The 24,803-nt window shown below is 31.3% G+C and overlaps 1 protein-coding gene across 1 annotated transcript in view; it reads left to right on the top strand.

Annotated features, from left to right (window-relative positions):
• Positions 1 to 24,803, top strand: part of LOC124531984 (CUGBP Elav-like family member 4) — a 703,320-nt gene that overhangs the window by 43,682 nt on the left and 634,835 nt on the right. The window contains exon 3 of the mRNA XM_047106589.1: positions 23,119 to 23,201. Coding sequence (XP_046962545.1) covers positions 23,119 to 23,201 — 83 coding nt within the window. The remainder of the gene's footprint in view (positions 1 to 23,118; positions 23,202 to 24,803) is intronic.

The raw sequence follows: 24,803 nt of genomic DNA, 5'->3' as shown, positions 1-24,803 counted from the left end.
ATGAAATGAAATACCCCGAATCTTTTGTTTTATTACTAATAGTCAATAAAACGTTACAAGGTTTTATTACACATAGCATAACCATTTGACACTTTTATTACGATTGATACTATTAAAAAGCTTATGATCAACTTTGACACAAGCAAATCTAACCAGTATCCGCTAGATAAAAATGACGATATTCGAATGTCCGGCATTGATTGAAAGAGGGGATTTGTAATGAGACGGTCAGCAGTTATTGATTCACGTGGTTCCATTAGGCCGAGCTTAGGGATGGGATATGATTAATGTCTAAAAAATATCGATAACAATGCTTGGAAACAGATATCGTACATGTCGGAAAGATTGATAAGATAATACATGAAAATTAAATAAACGTATGAACATGAGTAATGTAAATACATCTAATTAACAATCAAAGGAAAATTTAAACATTGTCATAAATTATAAGTATAATTATATTTTTTTTATATATTATCTTTATTACGTTTCAACCAATTGTATAATTATTTATCTATTTAGTATTGTCATATTTTTTAATTCAATCAATGTCTTATCTTGGACTTGAAAAATATTACCATTATTTACTTCGATACAAAAGCATTGAATAATAGTTCCATTTTAAATATAGAACAAATGGTATAAGAAATGAGGTTTCTTAAAAATAGTTTTAATATAAATCGTTTAATCAAATTGGAAGTAATTTAACCTAAATTTAGTTCCTCGTCTTATAAATTTTGTTACATAATACATTTTATATATTTCTCGCGGTATCTCAGAAGTTATTGTAAATTAGATTCCAGAATATCAGACATACAATTTCTTGAAGCTTCTCTGTGAAGTTTCCTATGAACCGTTGGGTAGCTTTTGACGTTCATAAATTTTAAATGTGGGATCCGTTTCGTGAAAGATGTTATAACTGATATAATAAAAATTTAACATTTTTAAAGGGAAATAATTTTATTTATTATATTTCGTTTAAGAATAATTTATCTGAAATGAAAAATCATAATTGTTATTAATGTATTTTATATATCAACGTTGCGATTTCGACAATTTACTCAGTACTAAAATACTTAGTGTTAATATTTAGACTCACTAAATTGAGAATGGAAAAAAAAACATATTGTTGTTTGAAGGTAGAATAACTGTGAGTTTCTAACGAAGTCACTGATAATGATAACATTTATAACAAAATATAAAGTAGAATACGCAAAGCACGGCTTCAGAAACCAAACCAAAATGATATTAATTTACTCACACAATTACAGAAATGCATGTTATTAAATAAAAAAATAATTGCACGCTTACAAGTGTATGTTATACTTTTGAAATTAAATAAATCGAAAACAAATTTTTCATATCGATATTCCGACAAAATTTCCAGTCCGTCGAGGGTAAAAAACGGAATTTATCGACATGTCAGTTTCACGTCCCTAGCGGGCACCGGAGTGCGAATTCAGCTGGTTATCTTGTCTCATGTACCCGTCCCTTTTGCGGACTGCAATCACGTTAGACGCACTATCTTGATCCTGACTCATTTTGCAATAACCTCCCTTTCATATTTACAACATTTTCTCTCAATATGTTTCCCTTTAAATAGTTCCGATAGTAATATTTGCCTTATGTGATTTATCGTTCTAGGGATCATAATATAAATTTGAAGTTATTTATTACGTAGTAAATGTTACCGTCTTCGCTCGAGTTTCAGTGGTAGGTTGTCAAGTGTTAGGCCAAAATGTGTGTGTACACCGGTTTTCATGGGTACGCAACTCTGAGGTCCTGGGTTCGATTCCCGGCTGAGTCGATGTAGATTATCATTAGTTTTCTACGTTGTCTTGGGTCTGGGTGTTTGTGGTACCATCGTTACTTCTGATTTTCCATAACACAAGTGCTTTAGCTACTTACATTGGGATCAGAGTAATGTATGTGATGTTGTCTCATATTATTTATGACCTTTCTTGGACTTTAAGGTTTGCTTCATAATAATTAGCATCAAATCCGGTTCGTTGGTTTGGTAGTGAAAGAACCACGGACAGACAGATAGATGGAACTACTTTTACGTTTATAATATTAGTTAAAATTTAAGTCATGTTTAAACAGAGTTATCTCGAACTAGATATATGTTGTTCGACGGAAAAATTATGCATGTACGAGCTTTGTGGGAAAAATTCAACTATCCACTAATCGAATTTTCTAAGCCTTCCATAAACCGAATTGGAGATGCGAGCCCGGCTTCGTAATTACGACGAACTTTCCGCCGTTCGTCGGACAACAATTATACCCGGATTACGTTTGGAACTCATAACCGTGTCCCGGAATCCCGTTAAATAGGTATAATGTGCAGTCGGATTAACTACGCCAGATCATATTATCCTTAATTGTACGCTTAAATACAAGTTTATAACTCGGATTATGTGATTTAGGAATGTTTTTTAGAACGACCCCCTCCCCCTTCTACCCCCATTCTATAATAGAGAGATTCAATTAGTGCATTGACCTTAGTTTACGAAATGGAAGATAATATTTGTCATAATATTATTTTAGGATGGTCACAAGCTTAAACAACGATATTCTAAAAGATTCATTTATTAACACTATTATTACATTTATTTTACCCACAAATCCGTGTTTCCATACATATACATTTACATCCCATATTTATCTATACATATAATAAAATTGGAGTGTCTGTTTGTAATATTGAAATAGCCCCATTTTTTCAATGCATATTTATTTATACACGGTACATATACCAAAATAACATTTTTTACAATTTTTTGTCGGTCTGTTTGTTCCGGCTAATCTCTGGAACAACTGGACCGATACAGTTATCGGTTTATTACTATATCAGTATATAGTAGGGAGTAACTTAGGCTACATTATTTTTCTTTTGTTAAATTCAAACGTCAAGATCGCGGGCACTGCTAGTCTAGCATATAATTCTCATTATTTAAAAAAAATAAGAATTATATTCAAACACTGCCGCCGCGTTCGATTTCTTGACATCCTTTTTCTTACCGGCCAGTATCAGACATTCGGCCAGTATTAATCTTAAAAATATTACATTACAACATATTCTAGAAATAGTTAGTCGATATATCATTAATTAAATTATTCTAATAAGTTATAGTTATGCAATGTGTAAAAAAAAAATAACTCTAACAATTATTTCTGTCAGGATGTGTTACGTTATGATGCTTGTTTTTAATTAAATTGCAAATTTTATCGACTTTCGTATTGGAAACAAATGTAATGTTAATAGACTTTGTTTATTGGTCGAATTTTGTTTGTGAAATGAAATTTTCATCTGCAAAATTGCGTTTTTTTTAAATCACTGAAACCTTTTTTATTTGTTACAATATATTTCTTCTATAGTAATTCAAAAATACTACACATTCTATATTCATATTATAAATGTGAAAGTAACGCTGTCTGTCTGTCTGTCTTTCATGACCAAACTGCTGAACCGAATTTGATGACATTTGGCATAACGCGAAAAGAAAGGACTTTTTTATGGTATAGGTTGGCGGACGAGCATATGGGCCACCTGATGGTAAGTGGTCACCATCACCCATAGACAATGAAGCTGCAAGAAACATCAACTATTACTTAGTTACTGTTAGTTACACTGGCTCACTCACCCTTCAAACCGGAACACAACAATTCTGAGTACTGTTGTTTGGCGGTAGAATAACTGATTAGTGGGTGGTACCTACCCAGACGGGCTTGCACGGGCCGTAAAACGCGAACGAAGTCACAGGCGACTACTAGTTCAAAAATAAATTTGAAAAACAAATACACTTTAATACGTATAACTATAATTGTAATGCTTACAAAGGCTGGCAAATTAAAAATGGTAGTCCTTTAGTGTAACATAATTAGTGAACACAGCCTTACAAGATACGGCATTTCGTTGGGGCTAAGCTACTTTAATTATGCGAGAGGGGTGTCATTAACATTCATTAATTATTACCTAAGTTGTCCCTGACAGTAAAGATGCCGCTAAACTTTCAGATCATATAATTGAAAAAGTATGCAATAAATATAAAAATATTTCTAGAATTATGTAAAGAACGAAAGGCAAAATAAACAGTAAAACCCATTTATAAATCACAACAGGTAATACTTATCTGTATATTATTCAACTAACTGGACCCACGACCTTGTATACGTATGAATAAATATTATTGTAGCCTAAGTTACTTTTTATTATATCAGTTATCTGCCAGTGAAAGTCCCAGTGAAGGTCAAAATCGGTCCAGCCATTACATAGATTAGCCGGAACAAACAGACAGAGCGACAAAAAATGTAAAAAATTGTTATTTTGGTACATGTGCATGTGCATTGAGTAAAAAAGGTCTATTTTAATATTACAAACAGACACTCCAATTTTATTATATGTAAAGATAGAAGTGTGTTTGTTTCAGTACAGAATCAAAAAATATGGAATTAATATTGGTCGATTTCCAGGCAGGATATATTACATAATATATATGTATAATGTATGAAAATAACATGAAATTGTATTTATAAATATTAAAAAGAGTAACTACCGAGTTACTTGCCGGTTCTATTCATAGATCAATGTTACTATGAATATACAAAACAACCAGCATACAAATACACAAATTGTATCCTACTGTCAAACAAGTAATACTTAGTATTTATCAGTTCTATTGAAAAGTGAGTGAACCTCTGGAATGAAATCTGTTATTAAAGTTATACGGTAATATTGCCTATTGACCATTTGTAGGGACATTGTAGGCAAATAGTGGACTCGTAGTAATATAAAATTGATGAATGATTGGGATTCATTTAATTAAAAATAAAAAATGTAATGTTTATTTATTTTTAATTAAATTTGTGAAATTAAGTATTCTTTATGCTATACATGTTATGAGAATAATATTCTATAATGTTTTAATTCCGATTTATCCTTAAATAGTTATAGTATGACATAACTTAGATGTAGTATCGGCAAATTCAATAAAACCGATTACTGCCGATTTATACAACACATACAAAATACAAATAGCTTCTTGTCGCGCCATTCCACGCTATTCGTTACTTTAGAATAAGCTATCAGTTCCAAGCTTTCTCTTCATACAGAAATAAGGTCTTATTCCAAAAGTGGGATATTTCTATATTATTAGGCCTTTATATTTCTCGTCACGGTAGCATGCGTAAGCGATCCCGTGGCGTCCTCCGAAAGACGGCGAGGGTACCGCTGGTTTTTTAGTGGTTAAACCCGGCGTACTTGGGCGCACTCAGCGTCCAGGGCTCCGGGGAGTCCCACACCCCCCCCCCACTTTCCATAACATGGGAGAAGCGCTTAATGCGCAATTAATATAAAGTAATATTTCTTATGACGTCATGATCATTATGAACGTACAGTAAAACTCAAAACAATTTAGCTTAGAATATTTTGTCAAGGAATTATTGTATAGTATTTGTATGAGGCGTTAAAAGTTGTGTTAGGTATGTAATTTAATAGAGAATTACAGTAAAAACAAATGCGCATCGCGTATTACGACTTCAAGGGCGACTGTCTATGAACACTATTTGCAAGCGCGTTATATAATTATAAAAAAAATACTTATACTGTTCTGAACTATGTAATAAATCTTTAATGTAACTATTATATAATAGAATTTGAGCAATGACGTCATCAACTGAGTTGAGATAGTACATTAGTTAAAAAGCGAGTACCTAAATCTGTGATTTCGTTTTCAAACCCAGACAAATGCCACTGCATTTTCATATGCTTGATTGGTATTTTCATAAACGTATGCTACCATACGTTTACATATGGTGGTTAAGCCATTATAATTACAGGCATATAAATTGTCTTATCTTCCGTTATCAATCTTAATAAGCGGCATGTCTTTGAACGATGTGAATTAAATTACTTATAATGAAAGTTAAATATTAATTGATAAGAGCTAGCGCGCACCGGGGATTTTTGTCACAGTGACTTTAAAGTGTTTGTCATTGGCTTGTTCGTCGGTCGTCTGACACAAATGTCACCCAATTGTCACGTTGCAACGTGCGCGCACCTCCATACATATTCACGAACTTGACAAGAGTGACGAAACAGTCACCGTGACAAAAATCAACAGTGCGCGCTAGTTCTAACATCCTAAATAGTAATAAGCGTAAGCTGATTTTTGTCCAAATGATTTTGAGACGATAGCTGCACGTAGAAGGTTAGTTGCGGTCTTATTATGAAGAAACGCACTAAAAAATTCGTCATAATCATCAGAGAATCATAATTTATTTCTGGAGATTACATCCGAAGTGTGATATACTCCATTTCTCCATCCACGTCCAGTCAGGTCTCCACCTAATTAAAAGATCCTAAATAAAAAAAACAGTTGAGTAAAACAAAATATTTCAGCTATATGTTTTTTTTATTGTAAGCCATGGTATTATTAATGTCCTCAAATTAAGTAAAATTTAATGAGTATAAAAATAAGTTCACATACATTTCAGCTCAAATTACTTCAAATATGTGAATCATACGTTCGATTATATTTATCAATCAAATATTTCATATGTCTATTTGGATTACTATTTAAATCAAGTAAAAAAAAGACATCAAAATTTCTTCACCAATAAATTACTTTTAAACTTCATATTATAATACAAAAAGCTATTAAAGTAATGAATATTACAACACCCATATCAATTCACTGAAATAGGCTGTCCTTTTTAACGGGTCAAGTAAACTTGTTCAACATAAAACGAATGCAAATTGTCTCAGGAAACTCTGGTCGTTCACTAAGTAAGTTACAAAACGAATCATTAACACAGAACAGTGATGAATTAGAAATGGCATTGTGTACAATTGAATTTCGTAAAATAAACTTCTTTTTATTATGATTATATAATGTATTTTGAAACAAGAGCAGAAAGAAAGTAAAGCAGAAATTAATTTCATATACATATATTGGATTCCTTACGTAGTAAGTCTTTCATTAATGGTGAGCATTGTGAACACAAAATACGTAAAACTGAATGGTGCTTATCCAGATTTAAACCAACCATAATTGATAAAGATTCACGTGTTTTACCGGACCATCTCAGATTTTATTAAACATACTTACATAAAACAACTGACGAACGTTAAAAGCATTGTTTTTTAAATTTTCTAATAGTATTGATCTAACTTTAGGAGAGTACGTAGGGAGTTTACAGTTAAAGTAATTTACTTAACTGACAAGTCAAATCGGAATCATAACATTGTTTATTGAAGTAAGGTCATAAAAACATCGAATCGTCTTTTTACAATAAAGAATTAAACGTACGGTTGGCAACGTAAATTGGGGTACATTTTAAACTTCATATACACTTAATTTTTGTTAAATCATAAGTATTATAAAGAGTGAGACCATTTTTAATGATTTAATGATATTGATGTCGTCCAGACTGATGACTGTCTCAAGCGAGACCAGCGTCGATACTCACTATCATCATCTAATGAGACAGTAAATACGACATGACTAGAAAGGGCTCAGACGGTGGACCTATAGCTATACGTGCTTTACGAGGTACTGAAGTGTCAACACTTCCAACGTCCAGAATCTGCTGCTTACTGAGAACTTTGACAAAGATAATAATAATAAATAAATATGAGACAAAATCACATAAGTACATTACTCTGACCCCTATTTAAGTAGCTAAAGCACTTGGGTTATGTAAGATCAGAAGTAACAACGGTACCACAAACATTCAGACCCAAGACAATATAGAAAAGTAATGATAATCTACATTGACTCGTCCGGGAATCGAACCCGGGACCACGGAGGTCGTCATAAAATCCTTCATTCCCCTACCTGAGGTTTGTACCCCTAACCTTAGAATCTGTTTCTTACATCTATCCACTATACCAACAAGTCTAGATAATAGTAATAAGAAGACACAAAAATCTATGTATAACTTCTATTATTACCCGTTCTACATCCCTAAGCTCGTAGGGCTTCATTAAAGTATAAACAAATATTGTGCCCCGGCCCTTGTTTATACAAAATGTATCCGCAATTACTTAATCGCAAGGTCGTCTAAGCTACTATGTTGACTTGAAACGATTTTTACGTTGTACACTTCGAACATGATTTTTTTTGATAACGTTAAATGTTTTTAAGTATTTATTGTGTAACGAAATAAGGCCATATGAAATGTTATATTTAAATTGTCTTGATTTTGTATAGTATAATTGTAACGTAGTTGTACCTTATCCTTTAAAGGGTGTGAAGGCCTCTATAAAAAAAAAAGCCTCAGTCTAGGCATAGGGAGTTTACAGGCTGTTAATATAGTATTGTGTAGAAAAATCTTGAACAAAAAAAATTAAGACAGCAATGTGTATATTTATTTGTAGTGGAATACTTAAAATAATACCTATTTAATAATTTATTTACACTTCTGCTTTGTCAGTCAATTTATACTTTAAACTAACTAAACAATCATAGTGTTCTAAGTACCTACTACCTATCTAGCCCTAATAGATAAACGTGTCTTGGTGGTAGGGCTTTGTGCTAGCCCGTCTGGGTAGGTACCACCCACTCATCAGTTATTCTTCCGCCAAACAACAGTACTCTGTATTGTTGTGTTTCGGTTTGAAGGGTGAGTGAAACAGTGTAACTACAGGCACAAAGGACATAACATCTTAGTTCCCAAAGTTGGTGGCACATAGACAATATAAAGAATAGTTAATATTTCTTACAGCGTCATTGTCTAAGGGTGATGGTGACCTCTTACCATCAGGTGGCCCATATGCTCGTCCGCCAACCTATATAATAAAAAAAAGTCCTTGGAAAAAATGTTGCTAATACTTGAAACGAAAAGAAAGCCAAGATATATGGATTTCATTCTTTGAAAATACTATTTACATGTGTTAGTAAATCGACCTAAACATTCTGTTGTGTATTTTTAAAACTAAAAAGTTGTGTGACTTATCTATTAAGCCACACTATCATCTATTCTATGCAAGCAAGGTCGCGTAAAAGATAAAATTTTATTGTAATGTGAAACATTCGCTTGAAAAAGAAAAACAAATATATACTAATATTATAAATGTGAAAGTAACTTTGTCTGTCTGTCGATCTTTCTTTACCAAACCGCTGAACCGAATTTGATGAAATTTATTAAGAAGCAAACTTGATCTCCAAGGAAAGATGAAGCCTTTTTTTCGGCCAACACGTGACAACCAACCTCTAAAAGGTGAGCGAAACCACGGGCAACAATTAGTATAATATAAAATAAACTAAAATTTTTATTTAATTAAATTGAACTAAAACGATTCACACATATTTCGTGAAAACGCTTAATTTTAATTAATAACTTAAACTAAATTCAATGTTGAAAACGAATTTAATTCAACTCTTAAATGTAAAACATTTTTTACAGAGCACGAATTCGTTTCATAAGCCGCTCACAAATGAGCCATCAGGTTTAAATCGTGAGCCAGTGAAACAGCACTTGAGTTTTTATTTTCAAACAACACTCAAAACACAAATAGCGAATTCAAAGTGCTACATTATTACGGAATCAGAACAGAAGCAAAACGTTAAGGGAAAAAAGACTAACAAATCAGCCGACAAAAGGAAACGTAAAACAGCGGCCAACAATGTGCAAATTGCTAGTCTAGGAAGAACGCTAAGTCTAGAAAGAATTCCGTGGAAAAACGCTAAGATCCGACAGTGGTCAGTACAATGCAGTAAGCACGATAACAAACGACCCCTGATCATACTGCGGTTTTTTTCAATGTACATTTAAAATTGGAACGTTCATTTATTAAATAAATGTTAGATAAATTCATATGTGCTCTGATCCCAATGTAAATACCTAAAGCATAGGGCCAGGGCCAAACTGATAAACTTACTACATCGAATGACCGGGAATCGAACCCGGGACCTCAGAATGGCTTACCCATTAAAACCGGTGTACACACTACTCGACCACGGAGGTCATACATATACCAATAGCTTTTTTTAGTTTTAATTAACATTCATAAAAGTGCAACATTGTGTTTATTCTTGAAATATTTTTCGGCATCATTAATTGATCGAATGAATCGAAATGATTACTGATGTAGTCCAAAATATTTCTCGTTTTCATTTTATGTGAAAAAATACGGCAGAATAGATTTTAATCAAACGCGTTTTTTCACGTTACGTTACGTTTAACGATTCCAATATTATTCTTTATGATATTTGTAATCAAAGCTAGATTAACGCTTTATGCACTGGATAATTAAATAGCAATTATATTATTTTAATTAAAATAAAATTTGCAAATTGTAACGACGCCACTGATTTAAAAAAAGGGATTGGTAGCAAAATATGCGAATTGGGTGATTAGACATCGATAATATTACAAAGTCTTTTTGTTTCTAAATTTCGATTAATTTAATAATTAATTAACTAAATATTAAACATTTACATTGTTTTTATTCAAAGTTATTTTTTTGTTTTTGGTGTTAAGTCCATAGTTAAGAAGTCATAGCAAAACATTACTAGAGGATCTAAAATGCGACCTTTTGGTACTCCACGGTAGTTTTTTATACTGTTTAGTTACATTATAATAATGTTCCTACGTATAAAGTACTTGCATTTGTTTTCATATATTTAAGACATGTTCTTAAATATATATATTTAAGAACATTGAGTTAACCGACACGAAAATCAATTTATTTAATTTAATGTTTGTGTCACATATTGTTATTATGATTTATGTATTCAAAAGCTTTGGACAAATCTATTAAATATCACAAATTGATTTGTATTTATGCAGATGGTTACATAATGAAATGGCTTATAAATATCATATAATTTTACCCAACTACTTATATAAGTAAGCATATTTATAGCAAGTAAAAATATTCATCAAAATATCAGACACATTATGCCTACATAATCAGAAATTGTCAAGATTGTCTTAGACTAAACTTAATATAGTTTACTTACTACTTCAGACGCAAGCTTTGTTTATAGTTAAGATTATTAAATCAGACATTATTAATTTATTTCAATTACTATAATCTAGTTTGAATCTATATTCCGAATTAAATTAATATATACATATATATATAATAAAATTGGAGTATCTGTTTGTAATATTAAAATATTCCTTTTTTACTCACACACACCAAAATATATTTTTTTACAATTTTTATCGGTCTGTCTGTCTGTTTATTCCGGCTAATCTCTGGAGCAGCTTGACCGATTTTGACGGGATTTTCACTGGCAGATAGCTGATATAATAGGGAATAACTTAAGCTACAATCTTTTTAATGCTCAATTCAAACGCGTATAAGGTCGCGGGCTTAGCTAGTGTTTAATAAATCGGTTGACTTGTTAATTAAAACTTCAATATTATGAAGCATCTGAAATAGATATAATAATTCAATTAATCACAGTCTCGTTTAGAATGAAATACATTTACAATAAAATTTAAATTGAAAAGCATTGCACATAATTATACAATTACAATATTATGTTGCACAATTAATTATTGAAATTATGCATTTATAGAATTAGCAGGATTAATGCTGCTTAATGAACAATTGTTTACCAGAGTGTCTGATTATCTCCTCTGTTTATTAGATCGGTATGTGTATTTGTTCATATATTATTGTCGCAGATGTATAACAGATTATAGGCCGTCAATTAGTCATTCAATAGATTTAATTAAGCCATAATGCAATGTCCTATTTGCAAAGACAATTAGTTGGTATTCTATCTAACTTTGGGGTGATGTAAGGTTCGCTATTTGTTATGTATTTATCAAATTGTCTTATGTTGACAGCTTGTTATTTTTTTTATTAAATGGATAAAACCTATAGAAGTATTTGAATTTATTTTTGGTTAGTTGGCCGTTTCTCGTCCTAATTCTGATACTGTTTTAGACAACAAATACATATTTGTATTCATGTTGTTCTTCTTCTTTTTCGTATGTTTCATTACTGAAGACCGTCCTTGCTCTGAAATTCTTTCACCGATGTGTCGACTAGCTTCCTTCAAGCCACTCTGTCCGTGGTTATACTCAGTGCAGTCGGAATATTGTTATCGAATGATTAATAGTCCAACTCACTCCAAATAAGATTGCTGATGTTGACAGAACTATCAACATTATCAGCTTTAAAATCAGCGGAGCTAAGATTTGGATTGGGTTATTTTATTTGCAACGTATAAAATGACTGATCACTCTGAATATGTAAAAACATTATAACTGCATTTATTGATTTTCTTCAACGTCAACATTTTTTAATTAGTCACCATCTGTGAAAATATGAGTATCCTAATCCTTGCCCTGTATTAAAGTGCACGTTAAACTGTCATCCCCATTAAAGATTAAAATATAATGTTGTCGGTTTTATTTTGTGTAAAAATTTTACTAAATAAATGCTGTCTCGTTCTTATGTACTGGGATAAAAAGGATAGCAAAACTTCGTTCGTTTTGAGTGATAATTTTATTTTAATGTAAAACTTTGAAGCGATTTAGGTGATCTTAAGAGTCGAGATGGCCCAGTGGTTAGAACGCGTGCATCTTAACCGATGATTGCGAGTTCAAACCCAGGCAAGCACCGCTGATTCATGTGCTTAATTTGTCTTTATAATTCATCTTGTGCTCGGTGAAGGAAAACATCGTGAGGAAACCTGCATGTGACAAATTTCACAGAAATTCTGCCACATGTGTATTCCACCAACCCGCATTGGAACAGCATGGTGGAATATGTTCCAAACCTTCTCCTTAAAGGGAGAAGAGGCCTTTAGCCCAGCAGTGGGAATTTACAGGCTGTTGTTGTAGGTGATCTTTATTTTACACGTGTAGATTACCTTAATAAGTTTATTTTATCGGATTAAATATGAATTATTAGCATAATTTAATGATGTGAAGCTTACCCGAATTTACAACACGCGCTCTTCAACTAAGTTCTTGTTTTAGAAATCTTAGAAGATTCAAGCTTTCTAGACACTTGACCATCTTGAGATTAGTCGGTCGTATATGTGTATTTTATTCCTATAATCACATTATATTTGCTAATACTGAGATAACTAGTGAAAAGTCAAATTATCAAGTTAATAAATTAAGAAAAAAAAAATTGAAAATTATTAATATTCGAATTTTGAAATTGAAAATTCATTATTATATTACCGTATACACTGGTAGGAAAGTAATCGTTCTTAGCTATACGTACGGATATTGTCCTTACTAATTCAAGAAAGGTCAAAAAGTCACCGCAATGATTTCAGTACCTTGTCAGATCCCATATTGTACAGTGAAAAAAGGCCGTATAGTCTTATTTTTACTTTTTTTCATGTAATTTTTAAAATTAGCTCTTTTTAGGTAATGTATGACGTAATTATTATTTTTTTCTTTAGGATTTAAAAAATAGTTAATAATATTATTCATATTATTAACTAAGGAGCCTAGTTATTCAGCATTATAAAATATCATTACGCAATAAAACCTTTTTGCACAAAAATAAAACGCAAGTACACGAAATTAACATACATATGAAAATAAAAACTTAAAAATTGAGAACGTCCACCTATCTTGAAGTATTATAAAAATAATTTTATTATTATTTTTTAATTATATAAATATGTATAGAAGTATAGTCTGTTAAAACAATCATTATTATGTTCTTTGCGAAACAACTTAGACAAGATCTGGCGAAATGAGAAAACAGGGGAGCATGCCAAGTGCAGTTTCATATTCGGTATAAGGATACCAACATACGTAGATACAGATTCTAAAACAAATATACTTTTATTGCGGACCTTAAAATTTTTACGCGTAATATTTATAAAACAAGGATACTAGTTTCGTTTAATCAATACTAGCTCGCTTTGATCACAATTTACAGTTATAGTATCGTTCTTTTAACCATTTATTAAATACTAGCAACCCGCCCCGGCTTCGCACGGGTGTAATGCTGATACTAAATATACCATACATTTTATTTATATACGACATCATATTAGAAACTTCTAAAATTATCAATGTTTCTTAACTATATTGTCCATGTATTATATACAAAAATCTTCCTCTCGAATCACTCTATCTATAAAAAAAACCGCATCAAAATCCGTTGCGTAGTTTCAAAGATTTAAGCGTACATAGGGATATAGAGACTGAGAAAGCGACTTTGTTTTATACTATGTAGTGATAGGTGGGTGACTTTTTTTCATTTCATTTAAATTAATTTAAGTTTGTAAACCTTTCGAGAATGATCGAGAATAATATTAAAGTCATTAGAAATATATCGAGATATCAAAGCTATAAATAAATTTTTCCGTGTGTCACCAGCCTAAAACTTTGAAGGAATCCTTGAAAACAAAACTTCGTTTCGTTGACTGTAAATATGGACAATATCACCAACTCACTAATTAAATTTTGCAGTCTTTGGTTTTTCGTTTATTTATATTGAATTTTATTTTATAACATTATTAAATTTTGACCAATCACATGTTCTGCTAATTTGTAGTTGAGAACACTTTGATCGATATAGACACACATTTACTTTTGTATATTTTAGACAAGTGAGTTACTCTAGTTGAATATCATTTTATTTAATAAATAAATAAATATTGGACAAAATCATATACATTACTCCGATCCCGATGTAAGTAGCTAAAGCAATTGTGTTATGTAAAATCAGAAGACGGTACCACAAACACCAATATCCAAGACAATCTAGAAAATAATGAACATTTTCTATAACGACTCAGCTGGGAATCGAACTCAGTACCTCCAAATGGCGTACCCATGAAAACCGGTGTACACACTAATCGAACACGGAACACGTCATTTAATTTAAAGTTTGTACATCATCATGCTTTCGATAAATCTATCAACTGTTATACAGGTGACAGTGACATCATTTTGGAAGGATAAATGAGGCAATGTAATTAAATGCACCGTATATATAATATCGCTTCGCGGTGTAAGGAATGTCTATGGGATGTGGTCACTTATTCATTCACTGGTTATTTAGTTTCCATTCATTATTCCATTCCATATTTGAAACAAAAACGCGGTATAAATATTTAAATTGAAAATGAAAACTGTGATAATTAATTCAGTGTTAAATAGTAATAGCTATTCTTTAAACCAAACCCGTGATACTCCACATACCTATTATATATTTAAAAAAAATCGCTTAGTTAAATTATTACAACAGGCTCTTATAATTGTAGAGAACTTTGCGTAACGAGACATTTTCGGATTACAACTATGAAACAAACAGACTTAAAAATTAAATTTGAAACTAAAATTATATAATTTTGTAGTTTTAGAAAATTATAATCAAATCAAATCAATCAAATCAAAATAAACTTTATTCAAGTAGGCTTTTACAAGCACTTTTGTATCGTCATTTTACAATTAAGTGAAGCTACCACCGGTTCGGAAAGTAGATATTTTTTAAGTAATATTTTCTATTTATGTGGATTTATCAAGCCGCTAGATAATAGATATGTATATACATATAATGTTACGTTAAAAGTATTGTACAATCTCAATATATTCTAATGTTATAAAAAGGTTAAAATTTGTTTGTTTTTATGTAATCTCTGGAACTAATGATCAAATCTAAATAAAGCTTTACTTATAAATAGCAACCTTATTCTTAAGTACCATAAGGTATAAATTAAATTTATATCAAAACATTTTCTCTATTAATAAATTGCACCCGTGCGAATCTGGGGCGAATCGTTCATAGCATTATTCTTTTCTATACGTCAGATCAGTGTAAGCGATAAATAAAACAAACGCTTCACACTCAACTATTCCCATTAAGGTATCCCCGATGCGAACATATCAAACAAACAAGTAAGCCACTACATCGCCCCTATGTCCTTTATAAATATTTGAAAGGGCGAAAGAAAAATACCACTACTGTTATCTCGGAAGTCACTGGCAGTAACTTCTTCAATAGGAAATCGTCACTATATAGTCGTTTTTGTTACTTATCATAAAGAATATAACTGAACAATGAATAGTTATTTGTAACATATACTGTGATTCCAGCATAGTTGATCCAAAATCTCATCTCAACTCGTAGGTATCGGAAGAGTTGTCTCAATAATTCTGGCTAGCCAAATCAAGTATATATCGCCCAGCAATAAGAGCTTCTAGAAAATGCAACCTGCCTTACACCAAACCTTGTATAAGAGAGAGAAAACAATTGTTCAGTAAGGGAACGTTTATCGTCTGTTGTTTCATATTTTTACGATTAATACACACGTGCCAGACAGAGACAGATAATGAATTCGATTTTTAAATATCAAAAAATGTACACAGACAAATAATTAATTATAGAACACTCGAATCGAAACAAAGTTCTCATTACTGGCCTCTTGGCAAAATCTGATGCTAGTGAACAACAAACTGCGATTCCGAGAATAAGTCAGCAAAAGTAGTCACACAACTGGATGGAACTACACTACCCTTTTAAACTAAATAAGATTAAAAGCGAGTTTTCCGACGGGCAACTGTGAATCCTCTCTTTGTGATTAATTAAAGCAGTGATAACGTAGTTTTTGGTGCTAGTTTTTAAACGAATACATTCTTTAAACTGTCCAGCTTTGATATCTGAAATATACCATAGAATATACCTTTATATATTAATACTAGTATTAGTATTCAGGAAATAGGAATGATTTTTCAAAATCTGTACCAAAGATGTGACATCAAATCAAATAAACTTAATTCAAATAGGCTTTTACAAGCACTTTTGAATCGTCATTTAACAATGAAGTAAAGCTACCACCGGTTCGCAAAGTAGATTCTACTGAGAAGAACCGACAAGAAACTCAGTAGTTACTCTTTTTCAACATTTAAAAAAATGCAGTCATGTTAGTTAATACAATTATTTAAATTAATATATCCTGCCCGGAACTCAACAGGTATTAATTCCACGCCTACAATATTAATACTCATACAATATATACATTATAACAATCTATAATTTTAAATGTATGTATACCTCCACTATTATTATTAGGTATAAGCATTAAACACTACATTATAACGAATACAATTTGAACCCAAATTTCGAATTTAATACCTACTTTCTTGTGCACTCTAACGTTAAATAAATGCTACTTAGGCTGAATGCATCCTTTCAAAGTACATAATGGGATGGTATAATCAAGACGCCCGCCGGCTGTTCAAGTCTCATCAAAGGGCCGCGTAATGTCGTGCCTTCAGCGTAATATTGTTAAAGCGGTAATGAGCACGGAAAAATATACGAGATATATGATAATATTATGTCTACAAACAGATTTTTGTGAGCTTATTATTTCGTATGGCGGTGGAATGTTTTGATGGAAATGAGAGTATTTTTTTTAGTTATTAAGACATATTTTAAAAGAGATAGCCCAGTGGTTAGAACGCGTGCATCGTAACCGATGATTGCGGGTTTAAACCTACACAACAATGAAGACACCGTGAGGAAACCTGCATGTGACAAATTTCATAGAAATTCTGCCACATGTGTATTCCACCAACCCGCATTGGAACAACGTGGTGTGTTATTGTATTAATATGTTCCAAACCTTCTCCTCAAAGGGAGAGGAGGCCTTTAGCACAGCAGTGGGAATTTACAGGCTGTTGTTGAAGACATATTTTTAAGGAATTAAAATTCGAATTGATATTTTTAACATCGTTAAGCCAAGACTTTTGGTAAGACAAAGTTTAATCAAAATAATTATAGGAAATATAACTAAGACTGTGCTTATATGACACGGAACTAGTCAATAATAATGTATTCGAATACAAACCGTGATTTATAAAACAAAACTAAGAAATAAAAAACCACTAAAATTTTCTAAGATAAGAGTGTCTGATGAATATTATATATTTAGTATATTAATATTACTAAAAAATACAGACTTTGTATAGCTTAACGTATTATCCATTTATCAATAAATCTAACGCCATCGCCGCGCCATCAATACTTTGTATCAGCTGATTCACAGAGCACATATGTACACGTAAATACATACTTTGCACGATTATATCGCATAGACACACGATGTGGTACGAGCGTTATCGTTGATTATTAAAATTTCTCTACATTAACTATGATTTGGTTGGAAGGATGAGAGACTCAGTGTAATAGACTCAAGGGAAATGGTGACTCAGATATTACAAGATACCATGAACTACACGACCGATATGAAATAAGTATATAACAATAAATATTATAATATTTAAAGTATAAAATAATGTACATATAGGTATATTTCTTACATTAAGTACTCGATAAACTTAGTATCTGGTACTTTATTTAAAGACTAGTTAAATCATAACAATTTTTAAGATACTGTTAGGCGTGCAAATAAAAATGGTACTCAACTCAAACTAAAATTCCTTTATTCAATATAGAAGCATTACACTTAGTTATTAATAGTCAAATTAAACACTTAACCCAAAAAAAATACCTGAGGACAACCGACGAAAGTTACTCAGACTGATCATTGATCTTAGCTCCGTTAGAGATTTTAACCACTTCTTAAAATAATAGAATTACTTCTACTGCTAAGAACATACTTCTTAATTGCGTCTCAGTATACAAAATTTTGGAACAGAAGGTCAACGCCACAGTCACACTTACTTATTAGTAAGTTCTTTTTTCAAATTTATAAAAACATATATTAACATTTTTTCATAAAGGTAAGCAAACCTCTATGTATCTATGCTAGAAAATAAATTTTCAGAGTAATTTAAAATTGCGACGAATCCACATCGAAAACACTGTTAAACCCCTCCCTGATAGTCATCCATAACTAATTTCTGCTAGCCTCGAATATGTAAACCGAAGCTAACTTTTCAGTTTGTAAAGATATATCTCACTCAGATACATTATAAAATCAATCTTATATTTAAAGACGTTAGGTGTAAATTAGGTTGTTTATATTTTAGATTGATAGAGACTTTCTCTCTCGGCTTTAGCGAGTCTGCTTCTTTTAAGCGTACGAGACAGGAAACTTTCCTTCACGCGCGGTACTTTTCGTGAATTTTTCCTAATTAAATGTTGTGGGTTCATTATACAATGAAGACTTGCTTATTATTGTATTCCAAGATGGCGGCCGCGTGACGTATGTGTGAGTGCGGACTCGTGTAAAGCTGTATTAATTTATGAATGTTTGAAATTATTTACAGCTAACATATGCATTCCAATGTATAACCAGAATATTGATGAATATAGATAGAAAAGTATTATAAACAAAAATCATTTTTCACTGTGAAAATACGTATTATAATTCACATGTTACATTTTTTCCTTTCACGTCGAAATTATCTATTTTACATCTCCCAAAGTCGTGACTGAAATTGTATTAAAACGTCAGAGAAAAGAGTACTTACTATCATTATTACATATTACATAAAATCGATTAACGATAGTTTAAATGAGGCCTACATTATTATTCTTTCACATTAATAAAGTACTGAATTATAGTCTATTTCAATACTGAAGAATATTTCTCAATATTTCATAAAAAAGCTACAAGTGAACTATAAGTGTCATTAATTACATAAGTTTACGTGATCAACAGCAGATATGCGAATACTTTATTTCCTGCAGCGCATAGGCGTGGTGGTAGCAGATTACAAGGGCTTAGATAACGGCTTTGAAATAAAACCTCCTGGCTAATTAGTGGTCGGTGGTCGGTGGTCGGGCGAGCGTCGATGCAAATACGACCGCCCGGCGTAAATTACCGGCATTGTAACATTATTTCGCGTGCTATAGTACTTATTTCGCAGCAATTAGTGTAGGTATTCGGAGCCGATTGTCGGATTACGGTCGTGTCGTAGATTAGATAGATACTGTTTATTGGTTTCCGATTGGAGTTTGTTTTGATAAGTCATGATTTACGCGGTATTTTCCGGGGGTTTTGTGGTTGCGGTTTCAAATCGAATGCACGGGTTTAAGGATGTTTATTGATCTGTTTAATTTGTGAATAATACTGATTGGTTATTTAGCCGAGATGCACTAACAGCATTTTCTGAATTAAACTTACTATAAAAGAACTATATACATTTTCGTTTCTATAATAAAATTCCGCAGACATTTTTAACTTAGCCGTTTCGTAAATTCAAATTGTTTGTAAAAATACATTGGTAAAAAAGGCATATTATTCGATACAAGATTTTATAGATGATAAAAAGGCGTGTAGTTAATACCTATTGACTTACAAGCGGTATATATTAATTTAAATAATTGTATTTAACTAACATAACTTTGTATTTTTTAAATGTTAAAAAAGAGTAACCACTGAGTTTCTTGCCGGTTCTTCTCGGTAGAATCTACTTTCCGAACCGGTGGTAGCTTTATTTGTAATAAATTAAGCCTTCTTGAATAAAGTTTATTTTGATTTGATTTGAGACTGGATGAAACTTTATAGCTATTAGCTGTAGGTTATTTTTAAAGAATTTAAGGCGCGGGAGTTGCAGCAATATTATTTTCAGAAGCGTATTCTTTGAACGGAAGATAAAATGACGATTCAAAAGTGCTTGTAAAATCCTACTTGAATAAAGTTTATTTTGATTTGATTTGATATGATTGATCTTACTATATTTAATTATAAAATAAATTCATTTTTTAAATTAAATAAACTTAATTAGATATTAAATACTGTTTATAAAACTTTTAAATTAATAGCCAAAAATATTTTTATTCGTAATAAAATTTTGTTAATAAAAGTATAGTATAATAATCGATGTATTATAGATATACATTTATGTTCAGTGGAAAAAATACTTAGATATTATCTGGGTTCAAATCTGGACAACGCTAAAAATGTTATGTTATATTAACATAAAAGCGTAATGTAAAACGAGATCTGTATATCCAGCATCCCATAGTGGAATATTCCATGGCTAAAACTCCGTCAGCGGAGAAGAAATATTCACCGGCTCTTACTTATGACGTCAACTGAAAATCAGCGCTGAAACTCGAGGGCCTGACGTTATAGGCTTTTAGGTTGCCGACGTAAGCTGAGTGGCTATCCTGTTTGTGACGTCACAGTGCCATGTATTCGAAATATAAAACTTTATTTTAATCATATGTTACTTGTTTCATTTCCTTTATGTTTGTTTTTTATTTATTTTGTTTGATTATACTATATCCGAATAAGTTTATTATTATAATTACTTGATTTAGCTTTACTTAACATACTTTTTATTTATCATTTCTATTGTGTTCAACATTGATGAATATTTTGAAAATGTGTGTTTGATAAAATTATTTTCTTAAAGTATTGGATACTGCAGAAATATAATTACCATTGGAGAAAAATATAATTATCATTTGAAATGTTGCTTTATTATTTAAGCAAATAGAAACAAAGTACATTTAGTTTCAATCATAAAATTTAAATATCACATAAAGGCGAATTAAATTAAAATGGAATCCTAAAAAAACATATCGAGATGATCCCATAGATAATACGAGTGAATCCGCTGGCAAATCCTAGTTTAAAATAAAGCTCGTGACCGTCCGTTTCAAAGCCAGCCGGCGTAATCCACATTCACACAGACAAACCAATTAACTCCAGTACCTACACAGCCATTGCGCGTACTATCTACATATATATATATATATTTCTATTAATATAATGAATCAAATAGAATGAATTCTGTTTGTTTGGGTACATTCAAAAATAGTCAAAATAAAAATATGTATATATACATGTAGGTATTCATAAGTACTTTTGAAGCGTCTTTTTACAAACGATATTGTTAAGCTTCCACCGGTTCGGAATTCAAATATTAGCACGAAGAACCGGCAAGAAAAACAAAATCTACGTTTTTTTAAATTTAAAAAAAGAATTATATTAGTTAAATACAAATGTAACGGAGTATCATTTATTCAGAAGTCAAAAAGTATCTCCACGCTTTTTTACCATCAATATAATAAAGTATCGAATAATATGCTTTCATTATTAGTTTTCTTTTTACAAATTATTTGAATTGAGTTAGTCGCTTTATAATACATAAGCACTGTACGAAGTTATATACATTTTTCACATCAATAACAAGCTAGCAGAATTGGGAACTAAGATGTTATGTCACTTGCCTATCAATGTGTTTAACATCTTAAGTATCCTTTCAATCGGAACTATGTTACTCAGAAGCAAAGCTGTAGTTAGAGAGTATATACTTTTAATATTATACGCTTGGCGTATACATGTATACATTTGAATAAATATAAAAAATACAGCTATTGAGAGTTAGAACCCCATAGGTTCTGTAGTATTTAGTTATCTCTGTACTCGTAATCAATGCATGTTTTCAATTTCTTTTTCTATTTAATATTTTTTGATTTAATTACAAAAGTATTCTGTTTCGGCTTTTTTTCCATATTTCTCAAATAATTTACAACTATTATTATAACATAAAAGTCATCTCTTTAAAATCTATTCTCTCAGCTTTTCAGACGTAACTATAGTACTTTATAACATAAGTTTACAAACCTCTAAAACGTCAATATAACAAAAGCCTTACAAAGTATAAAATAAAACTGGCATCCCAAAAACCGTATTCCCACGGGAATCAAATGCATTTCAAAAATTTTCCAACTAAATTTTGCATTCAAACGTCCAACGGTAAATCGCTACCATCTTGTATTGCAACGTGTTCATTTCCTGCGCCTATGAATTTCCGTTCGTTTCGATTCCTCGGCGATTTTTTTTTAAACATGACTTCAAAGCTTTTTTTTCTGTCCGAGTGTATTTGTTGGTTAGTTTGTTGATGTGGTAACGAAGTTAATTGAAAATTCTTCTTGAATTTTAATAAAAATTGTGTAGAATAAGTTCTATTTTTGCATCAAAAACGCAAAATATAAAATACTATACCATAAGGTCTCATTGCGATTGCATTAATTGGAATTCTATAGTTTCTATAGTTCACTTTTTTTGTCTTTTAAAGTCAGACAGCAATAATGACGAAAGAAAAAGTTTGGAAAAAATAAAATGTAATATTGATTGACTAAAAAAAGACCTTTCAATAATGTAACTCAATAAGTATTTAATAGATTTTATGTAAATGTTTCTCTGTGATTTGTTCTATTAACTTACTTAAATATTTCTATTTTGTTTACAGGGTGTGCATTCCTGACATATTTTAATCCAGAAAGTGCATCAAATGCACAATCCGCACTCCATGAAAAAAGGACGTTGCCTGGGGTAAGATTACATTATAATCATTTATTATTGACAATATTAATCACATACAAAAATTAAAATGTTATTCGTAATAATTCTCAACACACATTATTCGGTCTTATATAGAGAATAACTTATTGTGTTTTACATAAGACATTAAAACAATAAACATTAATATGTATATACGTTTTAAAAATCGAATGATATTTTGTGCAATACCTTAAACAAATAAAGTTTCTTATTATTATATTCAGGTGAAATCTGCTGTATATTACGTACTATTTTTAACCCTAGGCCTTGTTCAGGTTTTATGAGTTGGTTGTCAGGTTTTAAGCATTAAAAGTCGCCTAGGAAGGATTTTCTTGAAGTGTAAGTTTACAAAATATCTTTATAAATTATAGCATGTAATAACAAACATCCATAGATCCAACCTTTCGAGATTATAATATTAGCAAGGACAGTTTATCGTTTCAAAGCGAATTATGTTTACTCCTTATCTATACATCTATACTCTATACATACATAATAAAATTGGAGTGTCTGTTTGTAATATTAACATAGCCCTATTTTAGTCAGTGTATATGTACGTATACACGGTATATATACCAAAATGACATGTTTTACAATTTTTGTACGTGTTGTACTGTCTGTCTGTCTTTTGTTCCGGCTAATCTCTGGAACCGAGATTATTTCACTTTTTCACTGGATTTTTTTCACTGGTAGATAACTGGTATAATAAGGAGTACAATAATATATTTTTATTGTTAAATTCAACGCGTACAAGGTCGCAGGCATAGCAAAAGAAAAAACACATTACAATACAACAAAGCAAGCTGTAAATATTCCCTTTAACCAGAGAGGCCTTTGTCCAGCAGTGGAATATTGACGCGCCGCTACTGTTAGTTATGTCCAGTTAAAAAGGTTTATGGAAAATAGCAAACGAAAGGAGCGTGAGAGCGAATAAATTCCTCACTAGCCGAATCGTATTTTTACCTAAAGCCATATGAAAGGAAAATTTAATTAAAAAGCTTGATAGGAGCTACGGTGAATACAAACACAATATTGTTTTTGACAGGAATTTTATTCTTTTTGAATTTACTTGTCATATATTCTAAGCGTTGTAAATAATAATAGTAACAACCTTAAAATGTCAAAGGCTAATTTCACTACCTCTGAAGAGAAGGTTAGGAGCATATTTCACCACGGTGTTCCAATGTGGGTTCGTGGATTTACATGTGGCAAAATTACTTTAAAATATGCAGGTTTCCTTGCGATATTTGATGATTGTAATCAATTGTAAAATAATGATCATAAACATAAATCAAGTACATAATAATTCAGTGTTGCTGTCTTGTGCCATCGGTTAAGATGTACAGTCAGAGTAAGAAAACCTTCTTCAGTTTTTAATTTGATTCCTTTATCAAGTCTTAAACTCTTAGTACCTTTTGAATCTAAGCATCAAATCATTGCGACGCAATATGTCATTTTCGATCTCGAAGCAGATTACCGCTCATACTGAGCACACGAAAATAGATGTTAAGGTGAAGAACTTTTTCTTACCCCGACTGTACATCTGAAATGATGATTGCACTTTAAACACTGGTTCCTCTCAAAATGTTGTAT

This window comes from Vanessa cardui, chromosome 8 (genome assembly GCF_905220365.1).
Source record: "Vanessa cardui chromosome 8, ilVanCard2.1, whole genome shotgun sequence".
Lineage (NCBI taxonomy): Eukaryota > Metazoa > Arthropoda > Insecta > Lepidoptera > Nymphalidae > Vanessa > Vanessa cardui.
Note: the sequence above shows the minus strand (reverse complement) of the source record. Positions and strands in the feature narration are given on the sequence as shown.